General features: G+C 52.3%; 6 protein-coding genes and 1 non-coding gene across 7 annotated transcripts; 3 read left to right on the top strand and 4 right to left on the bottom strand.

Moving 5' to 3' along the window:
• Positions 1-138: 138 nt before the first annotated feature.
• On the bottom strand, positions 139-1062 carry J4E88_010308 (uncharacterized protein; the record flags this gene model as incomplete). Its single annotated transcript, XM_049403901.1, has 3 exons — positions 139-358; positions 449-705; positions 805-1062. 3 exons carry the CDS (start codon positions 1060-1062, stop codon positions 139-141), a joined length of 735 nt encoding a protein of 244 aa, XP_049250273.1.
• Positions 1063-1510: 448 nt separating this feature from the next.
• J4E88_010307 (uncharacterized protein) lies at positions 1511-2890 on the bottom strand (the record flags this gene model as incomplete). Its single annotated transcript, XM_049403900.1, has 1 exon — positions 1511-2890. One exon carries the CDS (start codon positions 2888-2890, stop codon positions 1511-1513), a length of 1380 nt encoding a protein of 459 aa, XP_049250272.1.
• Positions 2891-4673: 1783 nt separating this feature from the next.
• J4E88_010306 (uncharacterized protein) lies at positions 4674-5431 on the top strand (the record flags this gene model as incomplete). Its single annotated transcript, XM_049403899.1, has 2 exons — positions 4674-4791; positions 4926-5431. The coding sequence occupies 2 exons, from the start codon at positions 4674-4676 to the stop codon at positions 5429-5431; spliced, it is 624 nt and encodes a 207-aa protein (XP_049250271.1).
• A 2089-nt stretch (positions 5432-7520) lies between these two features.
• Positions 7521-8979, top strand: J4E88_010305 (uncharacterized protein; the record flags this gene model as incomplete). The annotated part of the gene is made up of 7 exons (XM_049403898.1): positions 7521-7599; positions 7712-7736; positions 7785-7934; positions 7987-8030; positions 8077-8144; positions 8206-8306; positions 8355-8979. 7 exons carry the CDS (start codon positions 7521-7523, stop codon positions 8977-8979), a joined length of 1092 nt encoding a protein of 363 aa, XP_049250270.1.
• Positions 8980-10980: 2001 nt separating this feature from the next.
• Positions 10981-11934, bottom strand: J4E88_010304 (uncharacterized protein; the record flags this gene model as incomplete). The annotated part of the gene is made up of 1 exon (XM_049403897.1): positions 10981-11934. The coding sequence occupies one exon, from the start codon at positions 11932-11934 to the stop codon at positions 10981-10983; it is 954 nt and encodes a 317-aa protein (XP_049250269.1).
• A 1076-nt stretch (positions 11935-13010) lies between these two features.
• J4E88_010303 lies at positions 13011-13116 on the top strand. The gene has a single exon. It is a non-coding gene; the product is annotated as a tRNA-Lys (tRNA).
• Positions 13117-17316: 4200 nt separating this feature from the next.
• J4E88_010302 (uncharacterized protein) lies at positions 17317-18822 on the bottom strand (the record flags this gene model as incomplete). The annotated part of the gene is made up of 1 exon (XM_049403896.1): positions 17317-18822. The coding sequence occupies one exon, from the start codon at positions 18820-18822 to the stop codon at positions 17317-17319; it is 1506 nt and encodes a 501-aa protein (XP_049250268.1).
• Positions 18823-18928: the final 106 nt, after the last annotated feature.

Here is an 18928-nt window from a genome sequence, read left to right as displayed (position 1 = left end):
GTTGCCCTTCGGATATGATTGAAAGTGACGCAAATTTTTTATAAACGTGATCATATACGCATGCTGCCGGTTATGTACGCCTTCCTCGTATTTCATATTATCAACCTATCCGCAATCTGCCAACTCCACATCGTAAATCTACTGTTGGCCCATAATTCCTCCCGGTGGGTACTTTGGCTGTCCCTGAGGCCCTAGATCCTCTTCTCCGCTGTCACCTGTCCTAGCTGTAGGCTTCGTCTCGGTAGTAGGAGCTTTGGGTTCGCCTATGCCATCGGGCTTGGGCGGTGATTTTGTGCCTGGCCCACCGCGCTTCTGCCAGTCGAGCCACGAGCCGCGGTATTCGCCAACGTTTGTGTATCTGCCGTGCGGGTTAGCTAATGTTCTACAGCAAGTGTCTTTTGCCCGCTTATCGAACTCTGGGCGTGTGCCAATGAAGAATCCAACTTACCCAGCTTGTCTCGCGATTCCTGCAGCCGCTGAGCTCCTCACTCCAGCCTTGCAAAAGAAGACGACTTCTTTTCCCTTGGGTGGCTTCTGGAAGCCAAACCTATCTTCAAACTCCTCTTCGTCTAGTAGCAGCGCATCGGGTTGTGAGGTGACAGGGATGTTGATAGAGGTGGGTATAGTGTTTGCGTCGAATTCATGGGGTTCGCGGACGTCGATGAGGAGACGTGAGTCTGAGGGCGCTTCGAGGATGTGTAGAACCTGAATGAGTTAGTGGTGCGCTTGAAGGGGTGTACGATGGCATGAGAAAAGCCATTCGCATAGGCTAAGAATGTCATGGGAAATGAAGGCAAGACGTACATCGTCAAATTGGTAGAGTTTGTTCTGCTTCAAGTCGTTGGGGGCCTGTGAATGCCATCTCTTTTGCGCTGGTGACGCTTGTAGTCTCGCCGCACCACCTACAACCACCGTCCTGCTCTGCGAGATGGATGTGTTTTGTGACTTGGGTGCGATGCTGAAAGCGCGTGCAGTGTTGAAGCTCAATCGTGTAGGCTGACGGCCGATGACGGAGGCATTGGAACGGACGCCGAGCAGTTGGGCTGCGCGCTTGGAGGCCATGGCTGGTGTTGGTGTCGCGATGATAATTTGTTGCGGTTCAAAAAAAGCTAAGAAGGCGACTACCGTCTCTAGATTATCAAAGATGTTGTTCGGATAGATAAATACTCAGTGTTCAAGTCGCCGAAGAGAGCTCGGCTCTGGCCAAATTATCGCCGACGTCACTCTTCGCGAACAATTGAGCGCAACCACGCTAAGCCCTACAGCCACAAGTTCGGCAAGCCTGCGGGCGTCATTGCACGCATCGGCTGCACAGTTCCGGAAGTGTCTTAGATTCAAGCTCTCATTTTATTTGGAGTATCGGGCATAAAAGTACATGGATGACACTATGGTTCAAGGGCAACATCCAACAGGGTCGTTATAACGCCAGTAAAAGAACTACAGACAGTGGGGTATTCAACACAAAACAGACCATATAGGGATTGTTCAAACTCCTGTAAATGAGAAACGCTTACTCCTCCTCGTCGCGCTGAACATCCAAACCGCGCAATCGCTGTGATAGTAGACCGGCATTGGGCGGAGCAGACGGGCTGCCGAGCGGCGAGAATGCATTTCCGCCGTAGCCAATGTCGCCTTTACTGAGCTTCTCAAAGGTACCATCGTTTTGACTTTTCGGACTACTCACACCAGCTCGCGGCGAAGTAATGGGTGTTCTGAAGGGGCTCTTCGGATCAACATCCATGCGATCGCGAGACATAGGCCGTGACTCAATTGCAGTGAGCCTGCCGATGGTGAAAGGTATGGGCTGTAATTCCGGCATAGGCGAGTTGAAGCCGCTTGATGCTGAGGAGTTGGTGGTGCCACCAGTGAACTTGACGGCTGGCGGAGGTAATGGGGTGTGCTGCCTCAGTCCATCAAGCTGATCGTACGCCTGCTGAGATTGAGATAGTGGCCATCCAGCGCTGCGTCGACGGAAAGCCTTGTCCGTAGCGGGTTGAGCTCCCGGTAGATGTGTCTTTTGCAGCGATGATGCATCTCGCGTCGGCTTGTACGTGCTGTATCTAGGCTCAGGCTGCTGGATTTCATTCCTCAGCTTTTCTTTGCCGTCTGGTACACGATTCGCAAAAACGACCCGTATGCTTTTGTACAAGTAATGACGACCCTTTGAAGGACAGCATATGTGCAAGTGTATGAGATAACGCAAGATAGGTCGGTCGTTCGGATCGTCTGAGTTGCTGAGGGCAGCCTCTGGACGGTCAGTTCCGAGGTTCTTCCGTGAAGATGCAGGCATATCGATAATGGGTCCAGCAGAGTAGCTGCGCTGTCTGATAAAGGTCTTCTGACCTGGCTCCATATCCGATATGTCATATGGCACGAGGAAGAGCTTCACTGCGGTTTTGTTTGGGTTCTTCAGCACAATCTGGAGCTGCCCCTGCGGTGGTATGCGGTAACATCCCCCCGGAGGTGCCTTGGGAGACGTAGATCGTCGCTTTTTCTTTTCTTTACGACGAAGGTCTCCTTTCAAGCTCTGTCCACTCTCCTCTTCACCAAGATTAATCTTGAAGTCAAGATCGTCTTGTTCGGGGGCTGGCACTGCATGTCGTCGCTTGCGTTTACTAGCTTCGCTGCTTTCGTCTGGCGGTGGCAAAGTGTTTTCCAAGTCAATGTGCCCAACATAAGGGCTCGGCTCATTGTCTGAGATCCTGCCGTTGCCAGTGTTGTAACTGTAAAATACGGCTGGAAAGGGGACTGTGACGTGCGGTGGGCACTTGAGGCTGGACTTGCATTGTCCTTTGCCGAGTACGCCAATCTTGGCGACGAAATCAAGAGGCCGCGATGGCGTAGTAGACATACGCCCACGAAGTATAGACTCCTCGTATGAACCGACCATGGGGGCGTGTTGCAACGGAGATGCTTCCGAGGAAAAGGAGGGGCGTCGAGCGTGTAGGAACGGTGTTTGCGACTGAGATTGAGGCTCAGACTGATTGAACGTCATTGATCGTCGCGGTTGGTGTGCTTGGTATGGCATTGAACCACTGTGGCGGATGTGTCGAGCTGCCGGAGTTCCGGTGGCGGATCGCGCCATTTGGGTGGACTGGTAATCATGAAAGGATGCAGGAGAGTAGGTATGCCGGCGACTATTTCTGTCGGGACTTCGGGACCCTTGCCGCGAGCCTGGCCTGGAAGAAAAGTCCAAGTCTGTGTTGTTTGCTTGCTGAACAAGCGGGCTTGTGGGCGGTAGAAAAGCAAATGAGCTAAACGGTGACTGTGATGACTGCGATATCGCTCGCGCTCGGGCGGGTATTCGGGCATCTGGGTGATGTGACACCGGGTACGAGACGTCATTGCGGTTCGAAGTGTAAGCAGCAGAAGGGAACGAGCGATTCCAAGGCACCACCGGCGAAGTCGCTAGGAAGCCTGAAGTTGAGGAGTCGCTCTCAGACGCCGTGCCCGCTCTCTTTTCTCGAAAGTCTCCAGAGTGTAATGCCGATCGTGGACGCTCGATATCCAGACCTACCGCTGCAGGGTCACGGAGATGTTCCGGGGTGGAGATTCGAGAGGTTTGCAGCTCGGCGGATGAAGATTGAGGTGTAGTCGGTCGGTCTTGCGACGTCGGTCGGGTCGAGGAGTCGCGCTCAGTTACGGAATCGCCCTGTGATACACGATCAGTATTCCTTACATGGATTATCAGGCACCGTGGCGGACGTTTCCTAGTTCCCCGGCTACTCACACCTTGCCGCTGCAGCCACGATGGGCTGTTCGTTCGTTTGATCCTCTCCATCCAGTCCTTCCGTCCGAACATAGACGGCTTGCGCATTTGGCTGGGCGACCCAGGGTCCATATCCTGTAGCATGTCGACTTTCGGCGATTCTGGCTGCATGTCCGGTTCCATGTTCCTTTCTACAGCAAATCCCGGAGTATGCGGTATTTCAAAGCCGGTGGCCAAGGCCTGAGGCAAGAATGACGATGTTGGCGGACTGTCATGGGGATCATGAAAGATGGGCATGGTTGTAACAGATTGTTGCGATAGACAGCATGAGTACAAAGATTTGACAAAGTATCAGAGAATAGTGGCGGGTTCGCGCGCGCAAAAGACGTGGAGCACTGAGATGGCAGGTCGTAAGGATGGCGGAGACGTCAGGTCAAGCGGTTGGAGCACCTGCTGGCCCGGCGAATGATATGAGTAAGAGTTTCCAGTTTAAACGGGGTGCGCTGGCTCCAGTGGGCGCTTCATTGTACAGTCATACTGCCCAGTTTTAGGACGAAACAGCGTGGAGCGCCCCAGTTGAAGGTGCGGAGAGGAGGGACGCAGGGACCGGGACAGATGACGCGCTGTGATCTTTGTTACAAGACGGAAAGTTCCTAATCGCTGCTGATAAAGTCGCCCATGCCGCCGGACCGGTATTGGCCGACGCAGCATGTCACACGACGAAAAAGAACACACTGCTCATCCGGGTGTTCCTGCACGTCCCCGCGGGCTGCGTCTTTGCTGGTGCATAGTTGCGATGGTGCACAAAGCTGAGGCGTGAGTGCAGGACGGCCGCGGTGGTGAAGACCATGTGACTGGCTCTAGATCGCGCCCCACTTTGCCAAGGCTGAGAAAGTCGGCGCGCGTTTGCGACAATCTGCATACCGCGACTCCCAACTTTCTCAACACAACCACAGCCGTCGATATGGCAGTCAAACGGCCGCATGAGGGAGACGCAAAGTCTTCCGTGAAAAAGCAGAAGCAGAAGGGTCGCTTCGACATCGGTCCCGCAAACTTACCCGATGGCACCCATAGACGGAAGAGTAGGTTTTTATCAACATTCTTCACGCATAGATTTCTCGCGGAGGAGGGATTTAGACAGGCGTATCGCGGGAGTCTTCAGCACCTACGTTTGCTGGCATCGCATATACACTTCAACTGCTAATTGGGTACTCAGTCGAAAAGATCAAGAAAGGCCTTATCACCAAGGCAAAGCTGAAGAAGCAGTATGCAAAGCTCAAAGCCCGCGAAGAAAACGAAGAGACGACACCGCGCAAGTCTGTCTACGACCGCGAATCTGCCAACGACGACGAAGACGACGATGAGGAGCCTACCGAACCCGTCCAAGAGCCCACCTTGGAGCCACACCCCGATCGCGTAGCGATGCTGGAAGAGAAGTCGCCCGAACCGGAATCCACACAGACTTGGGAGAGGCGACAGCGACGAGCTCGACCACAGCCATTCTTGAAAGAGACAGAAGTGGCGCGAAAGAAGAGGGAGGAAATAGAGGCGCGGCAAAAAGCCAGAGAGGAGGCGGACAAGGAGCGCGCAAAAAAGATTGCTGAGCGTGAGCGCTTCAGGAAGACCATGGCCAAAGCTAGGGGACCCAATGGCCAGAGGAAGCTCGGACGAGGGAGCACAGTTCTGCTTGCGAAAGCGCAGAGACTCATGGGCAAGACCTGAAGCATCGTCATCCGATAGCGACGCTACTATCCCCAGCTCCGAGGGATGATACGTCTGCGTCAGCCGACGCGTGCGCGCGCTCTTGTCAACATCTACGCACTCAATCCAGTGCTGGAGACACCGCTCCGCTTTACAACGAACACGGTTTCGACCCGTTCACTACGATGCAAGTATTGCGCTTCCCGCAGGTTGAACATCATAGTGGCCAGTGGATCGGAACGCATGTCGGGTGGCTATGATCTAGCCGTCGTTATAGGCACATGCTTGCTCAGAGAGAGGAGCAGCTTATTTACACAAGATACAATAGGCCAGACTCTGTGACGAAGCAGTAGTGCTACAGACATTCTGGATCAGGTGCACAGCTTCTTACCGAGAAAGCACCGTTGAATCATCGAATCAATTCAATGTACATTGCATTCTTTCTTACATCGTTCGATATCACCTTGCACCAATGCGGTTGTGTGATGTTACTTGTTCAGCCTTACCCCTCAGCCCTTGCACGAGGAGCGGTAGACCCGGACATAACCTAAAGCGATCGAGCGATAAAAGCGCGTTGCTTAATCAGTACACACCAGCTAGTTATACGAATGAGGGTCGCTGCGTTTGGTGTGTTGTGGGAGTGCGGAGTAATCGGCAACTGCCAAATGTGGCTGACGGTACCTGCCGAATGGAACGCGATCCACGCGCTAGAGATGAACGCTCTTCCCAGCCTCGCTCTCACTTCCTAGCATGTACCTCTCACGACCTCCTACGTGAACATACACGAGACACGAATAGTCACCTCTTCACCGGAATGCGTTCAATTGATCTGACTGCCGATTTCCGTCTTCGCCACCGCTGTAATCGCCTCCCTGGTCCGGTCGTACCAGCAAGACTGCGGACTGACCGCCAGGAGTAATCTTCGCCTCCAACTGAACGAGCTCGTTCCAATGGCACGACACGATACAGCAACACACTCTCCGTCTGAGATCTTAGCGGATCTTCGAGCGCATGGCGCAGACTATCACTAGAACATTGCGGTATTAACTCCCTCTTCGCTTGATAGTAGTGGCGGGATGTCAGCAGCAGAGACAGCTATCACGCATATCGCAACCTTCTCTTCGCCGATTATATGCGGCTATCAGATGGCTTAGACTGTTCCAGAGATCTGTTCGGCTGCTTTTCCGAGATGATCAGCGTTGGCCCATATTGGACTAGAGCACAGCCACCTAGTCACGTTTTTGAAACCACCTCGAAATTATCGATGGATGGACTTCATCTTTCGGCGTCTGAGATACTAACGTTTCGCAAGGCATTCACCGTATGATAGATCTCCGAATTCTTGTGTCGACGCGAGTTCAGCGAACTTCCCACCATTGAGCAGAACAGGCCCACAAAGGGTCAAAGCAGGCCTTTGAGCAACGAGTGGCTGTTACACCAGGCACGCTATGCAATTTGCTGTTCCTAGCGACTACATGGCATATCTTGTGGAGCAATAAGCTTATTCAAACCGGCTGCTAAGTTCTGAAGTTCCTTGAGGTTAGCGGTGTATGGTCCATGCAGCCTTACCTACAGGGACCTAGCCAGTGCGGGAATCCTTTGGGGGCTGTACACACCACCTGGTCAACGGCCCGTCAGACGATGCACTAACCATACACGCACGCGTCATGGCCTGCAAAGCCTCGTCCAGCTGCATGGAACATGTTCGTTACTGGGCTGTTTCGAAAACGCTGTAGGTTGCGCCGTCCACTAGCCGAACCGAGAACCACCGTCGAACATTACAGCTTGGCATACAGCTTGTTTGCCGTCTCTCCCTCCGGAAAATCCAAGGACCTGGTTTGCCAAGGCGCTGAAACACTATTATGCTAGCTTTCCGCTCGAGGTCGTCTCTTCACGATGTCTACATTGCTGATAGTCTTGCACTCTTTACTTGTACTAAGTCCTTGGGTCACTGCTACTTGGTTGACATAACTCAAGCTTATTGCAGCATCTTCAGACAACTCTTGTCATCTCTTTTGACCATATTATCCTATCTGCCGTCCATTGCAAGAGATCTCTGATTGTATTCGGATATCCTAGAGTACATCATCGTCATCTGTTCCCAATCACTATGGACAATTCCATTCGCCAGCCTCGAAAGTGGTCTTTGGCGGAAGATCAGAAACTCCGCGAAGAAGTGGAGGCCCAACGTAAGTTACACAGTTGCATGAGACACAGTCCATGTGGTATTCTATGCTCCGCAGCTATGCAACAGTCTCTGCATATCAGTTTTCTCCAAGCAAGCTAACCAAGCATCATTAGTCGTGGAAGGAGAAGTCAAGGATTGGTATGTTGCTTTTGCCCCACTCAAGCCCACAACTAACAGTGCCCGTAGGTGCAGAATCGCCGATAGCCTCCCTGGTCGAACGAACAAAGATTGTCGAAAACGGTGGCACAACTCAGTAGCAGGAGGTCTCAAGAAGGGGCAGTGGTCAAAGAGTGAAGATCAGTTGCTCTCAAGAGGGGTACAACAATACGGCCAAAAGTATGGCTCATCAATCGGAAGCACATACTCGTACTGACTCCACTATCAACAGATGGACAGTGGTCGCAAGCTGTGTCGGAAGTCGTAGCGCAGACCGTAAGTACTACGATGTATTACTACTTCGTTGCTGACCATCCCTTAGAATGCGCGAAGCGGTGGCAGCAGTCACTTGATCCGGATCTTGATCGAAGCGAATGGCGCGACTTGGACGTCAGTGACAGCAATCTCACGGACAGAAACCGCCTTCGGCTTGCTGACAGGTGCTGCGTAGGACACAACACTCATTGACGCAGTCCAGCGACTCGGACGACACTGGAAAGACATCCAACGTGAACATTTTCCAGGAAGATCAAAGAACGATATCAAGAATAGGTACGTTGTTCACTACTGCTTGTCCCACCCTCTCCTAATATTGTCAAGATATACGGTCCTCGTGCGAAGATACCAGAACCAGGGCATCACCCTTCCCAATGCCCCAAGTTCTCCATCCGACTCTGGTACACCGGCCCTGTCGAACTATGCCGAGGACGATGACTACCTCTCCCCCAATTCCCACATGTACGATACGTTCCTGTCCACACCATCACACGGATCAAGTCGCCATTCCTGGTCAAGCTTCGACAACGACGCATACTCAACATGGTCATCTCCACAAACATACGCCATGCCTACCGCTACAGCCGACCGGATTTTACATCATTCATCGGTCACTCCGTCTCAGTATCTATACACTCAGCCACCACTGGGCTCCAACATGCCTGCCACATGGGATCAAACGTCGCCCTACGCACATCACCCCTCACCATCACTGCACACCGGTGCACCCACGAGCCCATCAGTGTATGGCTACAGCCCATATCCGGTCGCCCAGCAACCAATAACGCCCCACAACATTGCTTACACAGCCTCCACGGAGCGAGCAGCATATGCCACGATGCCGAATTACTCGCCACCTACTGCATCAGGTCAGCGGGTTTACGACCAAAGCGCATCGGCAATGTACCGTGACCCCAGACATTCACAACATCCTTACTATCAGTCGTGAGGCTGTGCAACATGTATGTTAAAGTGTATAGCTTGGCAGTTACTTAATGGTCAGATCTGGCAAGTATTTGATAGGTCGAGTTCTGAGTCTCGTCACACATATGCAATGAAGATAATTTTCCGCCCACAAAGCCTCGACCAATCTTTCGTTTCACCGAGTGTCAATTGCGTTTCAAACACCACCTTGCGAACCTTGATGCCAACTACTGCAGGTTCTTTAGACGCGAACGGGCCTAACCACGTGACAAACCCGGGAGTGAGGACCCCTGATTGGCCGCCTAAACCCAGCACAGCCTCAACCCCGAGTACAAGTCGGACGCCCCATCGCGTTAAGGTTACCCAACCAAGTAAAGTGCGCATCTACGGAAGAAAAAGAAGAACGAAAAGACAGGATCGGTTACCCAGTCGAGTCAAAATAGTACCGTCCCCACTATCACGAATCAGGGTTGTTGCGCGGTGGGCCACGCCCGGGCTGTTTCTTTTTCTCTGCCTTGAAGACAGCCTGAGCCGTTGCAGGCCAGCACGCGCATCAATACACCAGTGATCACCTACATGCTAGCTAGCGTCAGCTAATGTAGAGTGTCCTGATCCGCGTCCATGCCCGCTGCACGATGCACGATCTCGTCGCCTGGACCGCTGTTTTACCTGCCTCATCCGTTGCGCGACGCGTGTGACTTCCTCTCGTTTACACACGCGAGTCCCTGCAGCATTTGGCGCTTGTAGATGGTATCATGCCATTCTGCTTCGCTTGGGCGTTGTTGGTGTTGAAAGTTTTCGTCACGATACACCGTGCGCGTGGTGAAGGCTGATGGCTTGCCGCACAGCGGCAGGTACCGTTAGTATGGAACCTTGAAGTTAACCACCTCCGTGGAACGGCGTCCCGTCCCTGTCGATCTGTGTCTTCGATGCACGGCATTCATTGTTCTTCACATTGTCGGACCGGACTTTGGGTCTGGATTCAGTTGGTATGTTCCTACGTTGCTGCCTTGAGCAGGCCTCGTCACCGCCGCATACTTGGACCTGGTATCGTAGGAAGGGGTACGCGTTCCTGCATAGAAAGAACGTATATTTGGGCACATGAACACTCTGGAAGGATGATATGATGTCAAACTTATGATGTCAAGTACCCGCTGGTGTGGCAGACTTGCATTCGGTATCGCCCGTTGAAGTATTCGGCGATGCTTGAATGAAGACTACGTGTTGGCGTGGGTGATGGCACCGGGCTAGTATGCATGATGAGGTCGGAGTGGCCGTGTTAAAGCTATGCGGACGCAAGGGCACTAGACTCTACACGAAGGGAAGGCGTCTACCTCCGTCACTCGTCAAGGGCGATACCCGCGTTAGGCGAGTGTAGTCTACAGGTCGTCACTCGATACTACGAGACTAATGCTCGCTGCTGTGACAATCTCTCCCCTTACTCTTCGGAGAAGACCGCCTGACAGTGTCGTTAATGCGATTTTGATAGTAAGAAGGGACGTACACTCACGTACCCGATGTCAATACCGAGTGAGCAAAAGTCTCCACATTCCGTCACTTCTCCAAGCACTGTATCAGAAACTCCACACCCCACACCCCACATGTCCTGGAGAAAATTCAGGCAGCTACATTACTATGAATAGACAGACTACGCGGCACGTTCCCCTAGATGCCCAAAACCCACGTACCGAGAGCTACATACCGCTGTTACATTACATTACAATACGTGAAACTATACAGCGGGACCCAGGTGACCACACTTCGGGGACTCCGCCTCGCTGTTTGCCTTACCAAGAGCCAGCGGGATTGTGAGACGCGTGGCATCTGTAGGTTAAGCTTTTCGCTTAGCCGTGAGACGGTCCGCTTTGGACGGCCTGATGTGTTCTTCGGAGGGCTTAATGTATGGATGTCTTCCGGCGGCAGAATGGGACGTGTTGAGATTAGCTTGGGTCATATGGGCGGAGGAAAGACTAGCGTGTTGTCAAAGTGATAATCCCTTGGAACATCCTCAGAGATGGTTATGTAATTACAGGTCCTTTCTCAAACTAGCTCCTGACATCATATTCATCATTCTCTTCGTCTCCTCTTCGTTGGGCTCTTTCCACCAGTCGTAGAAGTTGACAGGCTCGAAGCCTCTGTCACGCCATTGCTGCACCTGCTCCGGACCGATTTGATGCCAGGGCACGCCGATGTCTTTTGACACCTGGTCTTTGACATAGTTCTCCACGGTGTGACCGATACCTCTGTCATCGTTCCACTTGGCCAAAAAGAACAAGTCGAACATCTTCTGCTGCTCAGTCGTTCGTCGTTCGACTGCTTTCTCCATGCCACGCACCATATTTTTCTTGTTGTAGGCTTGTGGTTTCATCCAATCATTCACCTTCTCGTAGTCAAGCTCGAAGCCGCCTTGGTCGTATGTGGGTGAGCCCTCGCGTCCCTTGTCATGGCATACATACAGTTTGTGAAAATGTGCGAAGGGGTTCAGCCGACATTCATCTCTGAACATTGTGTTCTTAAGGGCGACGTTCAGACGTCCAGGAGGCTTCGTGGGCTTGGGTATGTAGAAGCTGTCGCTGACCCAATCTTTGATCTCTTGGGGCGCACTGATGTCATCCCAGCGCGGGCGTGCCCTGTGGCCCGGAGTTGGTCTCGGGTCACGTAGTTTGGAACGATCGTAATCATATTCCAGATCTGGTGTCGTGAGTCGTGGTTTCTGCTGTTCCAGATCTTCTTCTTTCGGTTGCTCTTCCTTCTTTTCGGCCCGTACCGATGTAGCTGCTCCCTGTCTTTCGCTCGTTCGGCGTTGCTTCGCAGATGCTTCATTCTCAGATCTCACTTTCCTCTTCTGGCCGGCAGATTGTGTCGAAGACTCAGCGGTTTGCGCTCCAGACGCAGTGTCTCGCGGCTGTGTCCCCTGATCTTGATTGGCATCGCGTTCCGCATCAGCGCCACTGCTTGCGTCGCCTCGCGTCCGTGGCATGGTCGAACATCGAATGAACAAGGATTGAACTGAGAGGTAGCGAATTTACCGATAAGACTTTGGGCACGGAGTTGTTCCAGTGATTCCAAGGGCTCGACTTGACGCGTTGCGCGACACAGCTTGATGTTAGGATGACGTCACGTGTTTACCACTTGCACGAGAGCGATCGGCGCAATCGCAACTACATCGGAACGAATCCTCGGTCGACCCGAGAATACTGACCGTCTCTCGGCCAAAGCGCACCATCTTGTATCATCCTCGATCCAGGCGATGCAGGTCCAGAAAGCCTCCAATTCTGCCTCGTATCCAGACCACTAAGCGGCACATTATCGACGTTTCAAATATTACCCGTCGGATCGGACCCCTGAGTACACCACAACGCACTGAGCACCGAACGTGTGTGCATCACAAACTTACATGCATCGAGGATGATACTCAACCGAGGGAGGCTGGTCCAACGTCCGTTAGTAAGCTCGTATACATCCCTCAAGCTCATGCACAATGAGCTTATATGCGCCTCTATGAGACCATCTTCGTGCTTCGCCACCGTTGGCACGCGTCTCTTGTCGCAATACAGTAATGCGGGAGGCATACCTCGTCTCTTTCTAGAATCTGTGCCGTCCGAGATTGACAAGGGTGTTCGATGGAGCGGTGTCGTGCATATTACTTGCATGTTTTGACTAGGCAGCAAAAACATGCCTTACAAGGCAGAACCGTGATGCGCAAACGACTTGTAAGGTTTTGGAGCCATATTTATTGTTTCTGATCATTGCAGTAGTCCTGGTGCTAGGTTCAGCAGCGATGCACACACTGCGATGGCGCACCCGAACTGTAGCGTGAGCAACTAAAGAGCTTGTCTTTTCCGTATACCGGATGGATGGGTGGCTGGTTGGCAAAGGCGGGGTTTTCGGATATTGGCAAAATCTGATAAGTCCCGACCCGCATACCCAAACAAAATTTTCCATCGCGATCCAAACTTCACATCCTTGGACTCTGTACGATTGAGGGAGCTCTGAGCTTTCATCATAACAATATATACGTTGCGTTCGGTCGAAGTTCCATCGAAAGCAACATCAGCCCGGCTAGCTCAATCGGTAGAGCGTGAGACTCTTAGTTATCACGTCCTAATAGACACGATTGTATCAAATCTCAAGGTTGTGGGTTCGACCCCCACGTCGGGCTTTCTTTTTGCTATGCTGTCGTCCATTGCAGTCCCGAACAAGAGGTGTTGGTGTTGTGGCCGTGAAGGACATTTTTTGGACTTTTGCACTAACCGACCCACAACGACTACAAATCGCAATAAGAGTACTACGGCAGCACGTAAAGCTGTTCATCAACTCGAGCTTTCGTTTTGAAAGTTCTCGCCCAGCACAAGATCCAAAAAGAAGGATTGAAGTGATGGTGGTGGTGAAGGACTTTTTTGACCAGACACGCAAATCATCCACCCTGACCAAACCCCAAGATGACGAACTATCTAAAGAAGCCCTCTCTTGTTTCTACCACCCAACGAACAGCTCTTGCTTATCTCGAATATGGACGTTGTAATCCCTGGGTTCGTTTGGCGGTTGCTTGATTTCATCCTTACATAAGTACCTAAGCATATCACGCCCTGTCAGTCATACGAACCTGGCAGGCGTTTGCAAAGGTATTAGGGAGACAATGCAGCAGTCTTCAGTGAAAAATTCTGTCAATTTGACTGGGGAAATGACAGTGTAATATGGCCCAGTCTCCCCAACACGTAGATGTCCATGTCGTCGGTAAACCTCTTAATTCGCCCATGTACCCAACCCTCGACGAATGCGTAATCTGCAAACTGGAGCGATTTCAAGGTTGCGCATCATGCGCTAGCCGGATTGGGACTAGGGGACGGGCCAGGCGGTGCTGATGCCGATGCCGCCTGTACAGCCATCACGAATAGGGAAGCCTTGCACTGCCCTACATAAACATCATTCGCATTGGGAATATGAAGCGCAACTTATTCCTTCTGGCTATCATACTGTCAGCCTTCAATAACTCCATCGATGGCTGATCGCTGGTCTTTAAAGCCGCCCATCCTGTTTGTCAGCCGCTGCGTCGCACATCATCTTTCGGAGATTACTTTGATCATAGACGCAGCCTGATGACCTCGGTATGCCGGTCACGCAGAGAATCCGACAGCTAACAAGGTAAGTAGTTTTCTAGCTATGGCGACACAATCGATGGTCGCTCACTAACACCAAACTCGTTAGCTATGGTCACGATGCAGTGGCTGGTTTGGTTGATTACAGGAGAAGACGCAGGATCAAGCGAAAAGGGCGCTGCTCCACCACTCCGGATTTAATACATGCTCAAGGAATTACCAATGGACATGCGGGAACGTATCGATATCGACATCTTCGAGCGACACACTCAATCAGATTACTTCGGTTTTTGCCTGGCTCCAGTGATAGACACATCCGCTGTACCATCGAAGAATACGACTCAACGTCAGAGACCATTCCGTACTTAGCGCTCTCCTACGTCTGGGGGGATGCAACGATCCGGAATGCCATCTCGTTAGACGGCGAAACTGCATACATCACGTCGAATCTCAGAGAAGCTCTGGCACATCTAGGGAACGCGTTCCCATATTCCAGCTTCTGGATTGATGCAATCTGCATCGATCAAAATAACGCAGAGGAGAGAATGCACCAGGTAGCACAAATGAGAGCTATCTATAGCAATGCGACTGAGGTAGTAATGTGGCTAGGTCCAGGACATCAAGACATCGAGAATTTGAGCTTGGTCATAGATTCTCATCGCGCTCAATGCGGCTTTCTAGACCAGCCGGTCACGGGCTGCAGCCTCAAGTTGGACGACGATATCACAAACGCGATAGATCGCCTGATAGGCCGAACGTACTGGTCTCGAGTGTGGATCATCCAGGAAGTCGTTGTTGCCAAGAACGCCAGAATCATGTGCGGTACTACATTTCTGAATTGGGACTATCTTACGCAATTTCTGAAACTCATCCGCTCCGGACACATCGAGTCTGATTGGAGCGAAACGGTGCTCTATACGTTCAAATTTCATACATGGTCAATGCCCATGCTTCGTCTAGACAGCTGGTCTAAGAGTTCCACAAGCCTGGCGCAGGTCTTGGACTGGTCTGCGTCAAGCCTTGCGACCGATGGTCGCGACAAGGTGTACGCACTTCTTGGTCTAGTCGCCACAGGGGCTGGCAAGCTTATTTCGGCCGACTACACATTCTCGGCATGCAACGTTTATTGTCTCGCCATTCGCGCCATGTCGGTGGATTGCGATCTCGAACAGCGCAAGTACGATTTCCGTCGGGAGATTAATACCATAGAAGAAAGCTGCTTAAGCAATGCTCTTCTGCGCGAGCAGGCGTCAGCCACTAGAGAACTGCGCCAAGTCGGACGGCGATCGAAGAAGTCCTTGTCTGCTTCATTGAATCACTCAGGTAAGGACACGTGGAATCTCGACACAGGATGTGATGGAATAAGTTGTGGGAGTAAGACCGTAATGCGGCGCTTTGCAAGATGGCTCAGTGTTCCAGATCTGACGTTCCGTTCGGATGCGAATTCGTTTACTAGCTTCCATAGCGAAGCGCCGCAGGAACTCATTCCCCTACACGAATTCTTCACCGGCAGTAGCGCGAAACGACTACTCCAAAAACGTAATCAGACCACGGCCAATGGAAATGTGATTGCGAAGTACAAGGTCCTTGCTAGACTATCTATGAGCCTTCATCTGGTTCCGACTTAGTACAGTTGCGTTGTTGCTTTGTAGCTCAGCATTTGTCTCAACTTAGAAGCTTTCCTCTAAAAGCTGCATCACTCCAGCACATCACAAATACCCTCTCCACCCCGCCCACTCAACCCCCTTCTTCAACACCACCCCAACAACCCACGACTCAACCACACTCAAAGCCCCCACCACAACCGCCGATGCCACCGCTCCTATACTCTCCCAGCCCTTCTTCCCAAACCAACACTGCAAATCAAGAACCACCGGTGAATGAACCAAGAAAGCCGCATAACTATACTTCGCAACATCCACGGCCCCAACCGTCCAGCGCTTGCTCAGAAACGCCAAACGCGGATCGTAGAAAGCCTTCAATAGGAGCGAAGCGAGGGTCAAGCCAGCGAATTCGTTGAAGAACGCGTAGAGGAAGGCGAGTAGGTTTGGGCCGCCGAAGATGAGAGGGACGATCTCGGGGAAAGACATGCCGGAGTCGAGTAGGGACTTGATGTGGAAGAGACTGAGGGAGGCGATGGAGGCGGTGATGCTGCCGACGATGCGTAAGGTTGATGAAGAGATGGCGTTTTGCAGTGAACGCCCTGAGCGGTGGATGTAGATGCCGGCGGTGTAGTAAGTGACGTATTGGGATACATACGCCAGCTGGAGGAACAAGGGCCAGAAGGCTCGGCCTACGGGGTAGTGAAGTCGGATCAAGAAGGATGACGTCGATATCAGGCTTAGAGTAGCCAGCACATGGGTCGTACGGAAGGGCTTCGGTTCCTCTGGGGCGTTGGTAATATCCACTTGAGATGGAGTTTTCGTCGACGGTGCGCTGGCCTTGACATCGCGAGAGCGAGCTCCAGAGTCCGCTTTCTCGCTCGCCAGCAGCGGTTCAGTACGCGCAAAATACCCCGGCAGCACCCCAGCAAACACCGCATCAAAGATCAAAAGCGTAGCACAATACCAGACCGGCCCTCTAATCCCCCTCACGCTCTTGACCCCCTCCCAAACCTCCCTCCCCACCACGCCCCATCCTTCTCCCTTCAACCTCCCCGCCAATATCCCCCTCACGAAACCCCCCCTCACTAGACAAAACACAAGCGTCGGCACACCCAACCTCCTCCACTTCTCGCGCAGAAACTGCGACCTCGTCTTCTTCTTCGCGGCGATGGAGGAAAAGTACGCGGAGACAAGGAAAAAGGAGCCCATGAAAAAGGTCTGGTTTGTGACGTTGAAGAGGACGAGGGCGGGGGAGCTGCTGGGGTAGTAGCGGGGGGAAGTGTAGGGCCAGGGGCCTGCACCACCGTAGGGGGTGGAGGCGTGGTGCAGGATTACGAGGGCTGTTAGGCTCGTGCGGAAGTTGTCTAGGGTGTGGGTGCGTGGGTTGGCCATTTTGGAAGAATGGTATCTTGAGAGGTGATGTGGTATCGAAGCAAGTCATTCTAGGAGGCGATTGCTGTCTCTTTTATCTTGCTCCATTCCATGTATGTGGTCATCATTTTGGTGGTGCATGTAAGCAGCGGAGTATACACGCGTGAAGAAAAGTGGGGCTGGTGCCTTGTCGTGTAAGGCGGAATAAACGAGGCGGAATGATTGTGGCACGGAGTGATGATAGGCCACAGCCCAAGCGCTATCTTGCCTTTTAGTATCTTCCTATCATCAAGCGAAGTAGCCGTTCATTTCCATTGCGACTACCAGCCGCTCCATTTGATTCTCTTCTGCAGTGCCTCTTCCTTTGCCGTAGCCCTGTTTGCCTGTCAGGCCTCGGCACACACTCAAGAACACCCGTACTTTTCCTCTGAGTTTCGCGTAAAGACCTTTCACACTTTCTTCCGTCTGTTGTGTGTTGGCATTCTGCATCTTGGCGAAGAGAAGGATGTGGTCGAATATTTCTTCTACAAGGACCATGATCTTGCGCTGTCGTTTCCGGAGTAAGAGTGCAAACAAGATGCTGTCCAGGCATCTCTCGTGCGAATCGCGCAGAGATGCAACACCTTCCGTGACACGCACTCCGAGCTCGCCGGCTGCGTCTTCCTCATTTAACCTGGTCTCGACCGTCCGAACCAAGGTATCAAAGTCGTCCCACGGCTCTGCAATGCCGGTCTGGAAGACGTAGTTGGTGAGCGTTATCACGAAGTGATACGCCTCGGTCCTGAAGTAACGAGCGTTGCTATCTGCATACTCGCGTGGTAGATGCGAGACGACGAACAGCATGCGCAGAAGCCGCAGCAGGAACTTGAAAATGTAGTCGTACTTGTCTAGAGAGGTACTCGTGATCACTAGATTTAGCGGGGCTGGCGCTACGTACTGTAACCGCAGGAAGTCGAGAGCATGTAATGCATCAGGGTCCATGACCTTTTCTTGTTCCGCCTCGGTGAGGTTGCGAATAGCGAAGTTGAGCTGTCCGGGAAGCTCATCGTTATCCCTGTTGTTGAGAAGCGCGGTAGGCGCAGCTACAGCCTCATCGCCCTGTGTTGACTGGTACAGCGTCGAGGAATAGTAGCTCTCGCTGAGAACGCCTCGCAATGCCAATCGAAGCTCCGAACTCGCTGGTGGCCATGAAGTTCGGGACCCTAGTTGCAACCCCATGTGTACTCCACTGCGCATCTTTCCTTTGTGACGCTCGGCACTCTCGCGGTCGGGGTCAAATAGGGCGGTTGCTAGTAGGGATGAGAAGACACCATCACCTAGAAGGTGGTACTGCCGCTGCAGAGATAGGTGAAGTCGCAGCTGATGTGACCGAAAGAACAAACGGATCGTGGCTGCGTTGACTAGTTTCGCTTGTGCGGTGATGAGTGGGCGGAACGACAGTGTAGATGCTAAAGACATGGGTGGCGAGAACGTATTGGATACAGCCTCGCCATCTTCACTTGTTCTCTCTAGTGTTTTCTCTATGAGAAGCTGCAGTTCGTCTGGCAGCGCTTGACACGACCATTTCGGTGTGTCATCCATGCGCCGGATAGAGTCCTCAAAGTATCGATCGAGATCTTGAGAGTTAGTCGGGACCTCAGTCGCAAACTCTGGTGCTGTGTGAGTAGAGAGAGCGGCTGTCTCGTCATGTGATCCTGTGCTGAAAGCGAGCAATGCTTGTCGGAGCCTCTCTTCGTACGCTTTTGCCTTTGACGCTAGTATCTCGATATCTTGCCATTGAAAGCCCCAATCCATGTCCGGAGGCTGAACTGCTAGCCCATCAAGGCGAGCCAGGGGGTGATAGGGATGCTGTAATTTCAAGAAGCGAAGACTGTGACCTATTTCGAATATCGTATTGCCG

Source organism: Alternaria novae-zelandiae (genome assembly GCF_023758075.1).
Source record: "Alternaria novae-zelandiae strain BMP 2774 chromosome Unknown scaffold_32, whole genome shotgun sequence".
NCBI classification, from domain to species: domain Eukaryota; kingdom Fungi; phylum Ascomycota; class Dothideomycetes; order Pleosporales; family Pleosporaceae; genus Alternaria; species Alternaria novae-zelandiae.
This window is presented reverse-complemented; position numbering and strand designations above follow the sequence as displayed.